Source organism: Humulus lupulus, chromosome X (genome assembly GCF_963169125.1).
Source record: "Humulus lupulus chromosome X, drHumLupu1.1, whole genome shotgun sequence".
NCBI classification, from domain to species: Eukaryota; Viridiplantae; Streptophyta; class Magnoliopsida; order Rosales; family Cannabaceae; genus Humulus; species Humulus lupulus.
Window position 1 is genome coordinate 202,288,458 of NC_084802.1, and position 5,737 is coordinate 202,294,194.

The window sequence follows — 5,737 nt, forward strand, 5'->3', positions numbered from 1 at the left end:
TATGCATTCATATTTTTTTTACACATAATAAGTTTTTGTGACATTATATTAATATTGTTATGCAATCAAAATAGTGTTGTTATTTGGTACATTAAAGTGCTTAAGAGCACATAAGTGGTACTCTATTAGCGATATTCTATAATATTTATTAAATTTAAATATGTGAAACTAAATATTGAATTGCGCTGCTAAGAATAAGCTACCACCTTATATTATATTGGTTGGCTCGTTACCAATTCTGAAAAAAAAGCTACCACCTTATATTATATTGGTTGGCTCGTTACCAATTCTAAAAAAAGAATTTGCAAAAACAGCAGACCATAAGTTGGTAATTATCTCGAAAAGTAAGGGCAATTTGGAATTCCCATCTCTATAAAAGCAGCCACCTTCCCATTTATCCAATCCCCCAATTTTCCACTCATTAGTCAAATACACATATTACCCAAAACGGCAACCTTACCGTAAAACGTTTTTCGACGAAAGCTTCTCTTCTCTTTCGATTTCGAAATGACGACTACCGGATTCGCCAAATGCAGCAAAATCCGCCACATTGTCCGGCTCAGGCAAATGCTACGGCGGTGGCGCAACAAGGCCAGGATATCAGCCAACAAGACACCGTCCGATGTTCCGGCGGGACACGTGGCGGTTTGCGTGGGCAGCAGCTGCAGGAGATTTGTGGTACGCGCTTCGTACCTGAACCACCCGGTGTTCAAGAAGCTCTTGCACCAGGCCGAGGAAGTGTACGGGTTCGGCCAGCACGGCCCGCTCGCCATCCCCTGCGACGAGTCGCTCTTCGAAGATGTGCTCCGATACATTTCCCGATCTGAGTCGGGGAACGCTCCTAACTCGACTCGGTTTCTGAATCTCGAGGACTTTCAGAGATATTGCCACGTCGGCATCAGGTCAAACATCGATTACTGTGCCGATTCTCGGCCGTTGCTTCAGGGATTGACGGAGAAAACTATTTGGTGAGAGACCAGTTAATAAAATATTAATAATAATAATAATAAAGCCAACCCAATCTTAACTCAGTTGAGTTGGTTTTATTATATATAAATTGGTACCAAACACAAAACTTAAAAAAAAAAAAAAAAAAAGAATGATCTTGTTCTGACCCGGGTGACTCAGTCCGAGTTTGCTCGCTCGACGAATATGAAGGCCTCCTCCACCTCCATTACGGGATCAAAATCGAGTTCAGTTCAGGTGAACACACGCGACGGTTGATGAGCATATTTCCTTTACCAGTTTATATGTATTGGTAAAAGTGAATTATGGTTTTCTTTTTCAAATTTTATTATACATACAAATATTATTTGTTTCGGTTCTGGGCTGTGAGTTACTGAGCCGAGTGACCGAGTTACTAATAATAAGCTTCGACGAATGCTATGGAGATGGCAAAGCGAGTGGGGAAGTTATCCACCGAGTCGTCCCGGGTTCGAAGAAACGGAGATGAGGATGCGATCGGACCTTTTTTTTTTTTTTCTTCAGAGAAGTACATTACAAAGTACAAACAAGAAAGAGAAAGAAAATAATAATAATAATGACCCTTCTGTGTCATTTTTCTTTTTCTTTTTCTTTTTGTAAATCATGTAATTTATTGATTAATCAAGGAAAAAATATTGTAGAGAAAAAAAAACTATTCTTGTTTATTTTAACCAAAAATATATATATTTAAACAGGTAATATATGTATATTTTAATGCATTTTGAGTCCAGTATGTACTTTTATTTTTATTTTGATTTAATTTTTATGCATATCAATCCTTGAAGCCGTTGTGGGAAGTTATAACCCATGTGAACCAGTCAGTTTATACCAACTTGCTCAGTTTCACCAGTTTCGGTTTTGTCCTTTTACATGTTTATAACTATATTATTTAGAGAATTGTTAGGGGCAGTACATCCCCAATATGTGATGGATAAATTATCCCTCAAAATTTTGAAGAATCGTTACCCAAAGCATGCTCCATTGAATGTTATAAAATAGCTCTATAATTTAATTATGCTACAGTACATTTCTACATTTTAGAGATGAATTTTACTACCCTTCAAACATTTTTAACTATTTTTTTTTACTTTGCTTTTTGGTCTATCTCTTTCTCTCTCATTTTTTTATATTTAAATAATATTTTAAAATATAATATTTAAATATTGTTAAGAAAAAATATAAAGAATCGGATGTATGATGTAATGTAAAAATTTGAGTTAAAATAGAAAAAGTAGATTTTTTGTGAGATATTTTGAAAAATAGAGTAGAGTACCTATTGAGAGTGCTCAAGAATATAATTTTATTGGTGTAATCTAATATCGGGTTACACTTATTTGAATTTAATAAATATTATAGTGTATTATTAATCAATCATTAGTGTCACCTCACGTGGTATTAGATACCTTAAGTAGTGTTACCTCATGTGGTGTTGGACACCTTAAGCTTAAGCTGCCAGATATCAATGCTCTATTATTTATATGTGTGAGCTTATTTATACTTGGTCATCACTATTCCATCATTCATTCTTTATATTTGTGTGTAACTAAATTAACGATCAACATTAGTTTTAAACTAAAAAGAGGATTAAAAAAATGTTCATTAAGCAAGTATTGAAGCTTATTTTTTATTGGTACACTTGAGTTCAAGGAGTGGGTGAAAAATAATTGTAACTTGGAATATAAGGGGTGCAATTATCAGTATTGGGAATAATTAAAATATTCCTAGAAAGTTTGATAATTAAGCTGGTGGGTAACAACTTTTAGATGGGCCACACTTAAAAAAAGAGGTCAATCATAGCCGTTGACGTTTGACCATCCGCCTCTGGTTTTGTTGATCAGAATTCAGTACACCAAAATCAATCAATGGGGGGTTTTGTTTTGGCCACTCTTTCTAGTAAAATGCTTCAATATTGATTCTACAATATGAGTACAGTAAGATTTTTTCTCAGTACATTTAACCCAACCATTGTCTGATTGTCTCACCTTTATCTTTTTCCAATTATAGTAAATATAGATGGATTTGCTACGTGTGTCTGTTAATTTTATATTAAACATAATTATAATTATAATTATTATTATGATTATGGCTTGGCTTACTTATGAGTCAATTGAGATTTTAGTAAGTTTTACGATTTATGTGAATTTTGGTGAGCCTAAGGGTTATGCCAATTTAATATGGAATCTCATAAGAAGAAAAAGAAGCAAAACACAATTTCACACACATCAAGAAACTTACCTAATAAGGCTGGTCCCTTTGATGGAGATGGATTTTTCATTTAAATGAAACAGTTACTCATTTATTATTAGATTGCTCCATTCTCCCAATGATAATCGTGTAATTATTTCTGAATATTTGGTTACCTTCACTCATAAAAATTGGCCCCAAACACACTCCATTCGACTGCCATTTAAGGATCATATTGCAATATTTTCATTTCAAAAACAATTACTAATGAGTGGAGTGACTCACTATAATCATCTTCAAAATTTAATTTATAAAGAAATTTTCTTATTATACTTTGATGAAATTTTGATTTTGTGATCTTAATTCTTTTTTTGCATATAATCATTTTAATAATTTAATTTATTATTTTAAAATATATATATATAAGTAAACTAGTAAATGTTAACGCAAGAAAATCGTTTGCTAGATTTAGTGTATATAAAAATAGATATGATTAAACGACAAGTAGGATTTGTAAGAGAAGAGCAAGGTTAGATGACAAACCTTCCAACTTAAATAAACCACTCAAACCTAATAAAAAAATACAAAAAATGCAACTCGAATAACTTGATAAAAATTCAATAATTGGGCGGATTAAGAATTATATCAACCCGTCCAAATAACCCGAATAAACAAATTAAGAGTTTTTTTTCTTCCATTTATACATACATATATTACGTATATTATTACATATATTATATTTAATGTTAAATATTGTTTTTAAATTTTTAATAATGAATTCAGAATAATATTTTAAAATTTCAATTTAGAATAGTATATTTAAGTTTTGAAGATGAATACTATATTTTTAGTTTGTAGAATCTAATTAATTATTTGAACATTTAAAAAAAAACTTAAAATTGGCTACATTGTGTTAGAATGTGGAAAGTAGTCTGAAAGTAGAAAGTAGTACATGGTAAAAAACATGAGGTTCAATCTCAAAACTAATTAGTGATGAGTGGAGTAACACATGTTCTTATAAATTGTTGAATATACTCACATATTTCCATGTGGGATATTTTTTCTAACATCCTCTCTCAAGATGGTTGCTATTTTTGCTCACCAATCTTGGACGACTCGATCGTAAGTGGCTTTTTGGCTCACTATCCCCAAATCACAATGGCTCTTTGTGGCTATCTTTTTGGACCGATTTTGGATTTGGATCGTGTTTACTCGTTAGATTTTTCTTTGGCTCATGATGCCATAAAAGAATACGATCCCCTCCCTTTTTGTCTTTATTCGTTGATAATATATACATAGTATATACAACTATTATGCCTACAAGTTAGGCTAAGAAAGAGGAAATAGTTTGACTTTACAACATAATGATCTCGTAAATTAAATATACAATATTATATATATTTTATCAGTTGGAGTACATGGTAAGAAGCATGAGGTTCTTTATCAAAATCCATTGATGATGAGTGGAGTAACTCATGCTCTTATAAATTATTGAATATACTTACATACTTTCCATGTGGGATATTTTCTTTAACACATTGGACGACTATTTTTTTTTCTTAGTTAGATGAGTTATAATTGAACTTTTGCAACTCGATTTCTACATTGGGTTGATTAAAATATGTTATAACCCAACCAATAAACATTCCCTAGTTTGACATTGTCTTGCAAGGTAGCTAGCGTAGTAGTAACAGTGGTTGTATAATGAGAACAATGTTAGTAGAATCTTAAAGATTTGACACGTGTATGGTTGTGCATTTTCTTAAGGGAACACTTCTATTTTTGTAGGTAGGGATGTCAATTTAACCTGCAAGGTAGGATACCCTTAAAAAGGTGGGGGCAAAGGACATGAACTCCGTCCTGAACACGCCCTATTTACTTGATGCCCCTTGCTCTTCTCGCGAGTCATCGATCATTCCTATAGATAAACGAAGGCGGGAACGCTTGCAGAGATACTCTTCTCACAAATATTGTTTTACTTATGACGACATGTGGCTTTACTCGATTTTTTTTATTTATTATTTTATCAGAAACAACAAAATGGCCTTAGTCGAATTACTGCCCAAGAGTAAACTTTCCTATATTTTTAATACACTCTTATCATAAAACTCAATATTTCACTTTTTCTTTTTATCTTCTGTATTTTTAAGAATTGCAGATGAATTAATTTGGACTTCCATCATTTGTCTAATTTAACTATCTTTTTATTTATCTGTTCAAATAGTTTTAGACATTAATTATAAAATTGTAACATTTAACATACAATTTCTTCAATATGTTACATATATATTTTCTATATAAAAATTGTGTAGAAAATAAATTTTTTTAGTCTTAACGGTTTGTTTTTTTAAGGGTTTATACATTTTTTGACCCTGTGTTTTTTCCCATTACTTGTTTGGACCCTGTGTTTTGACAAATTACTTTTTGGACCCTATGTTTTGTAAAATGGTTAAAATAGAACCTTAAACTCGATTTTGGTCAATGTTTTCTCAACTAAAATTACAAATAATTTACCAAACTAACAATTCAGAATAAAAATAAAATCATTCTGCTTAAAAACTGTGTTGTT

At 31.7% G+C, this 5,737-nt stretch overlaps 1 protein-coding gene across 1 annotated transcript; it reads left to right on the forward strand.

Annotated features, from left to right (window-relative positions):
• Positions 1 to 421: 421 nt before the first annotated feature.
• On the forward strand, positions 422 to 1,766 carry LOC133803917 (auxin-induced protein 6B-like). Its single transcript, XM_062242062.1, has one exon. It carries the CDS (start codon positions 508 to 510, stop codon positions 970 to 972), a length of 465 nt encoding a protein of 154 aa, XP_062098046.1. The 5' UTR covers positions 422 to 507; the 3' UTR covers positions 973 to 1,766.
• Positions 1,767 to 5,737: the final 3,971 nt, after the last annotated feature.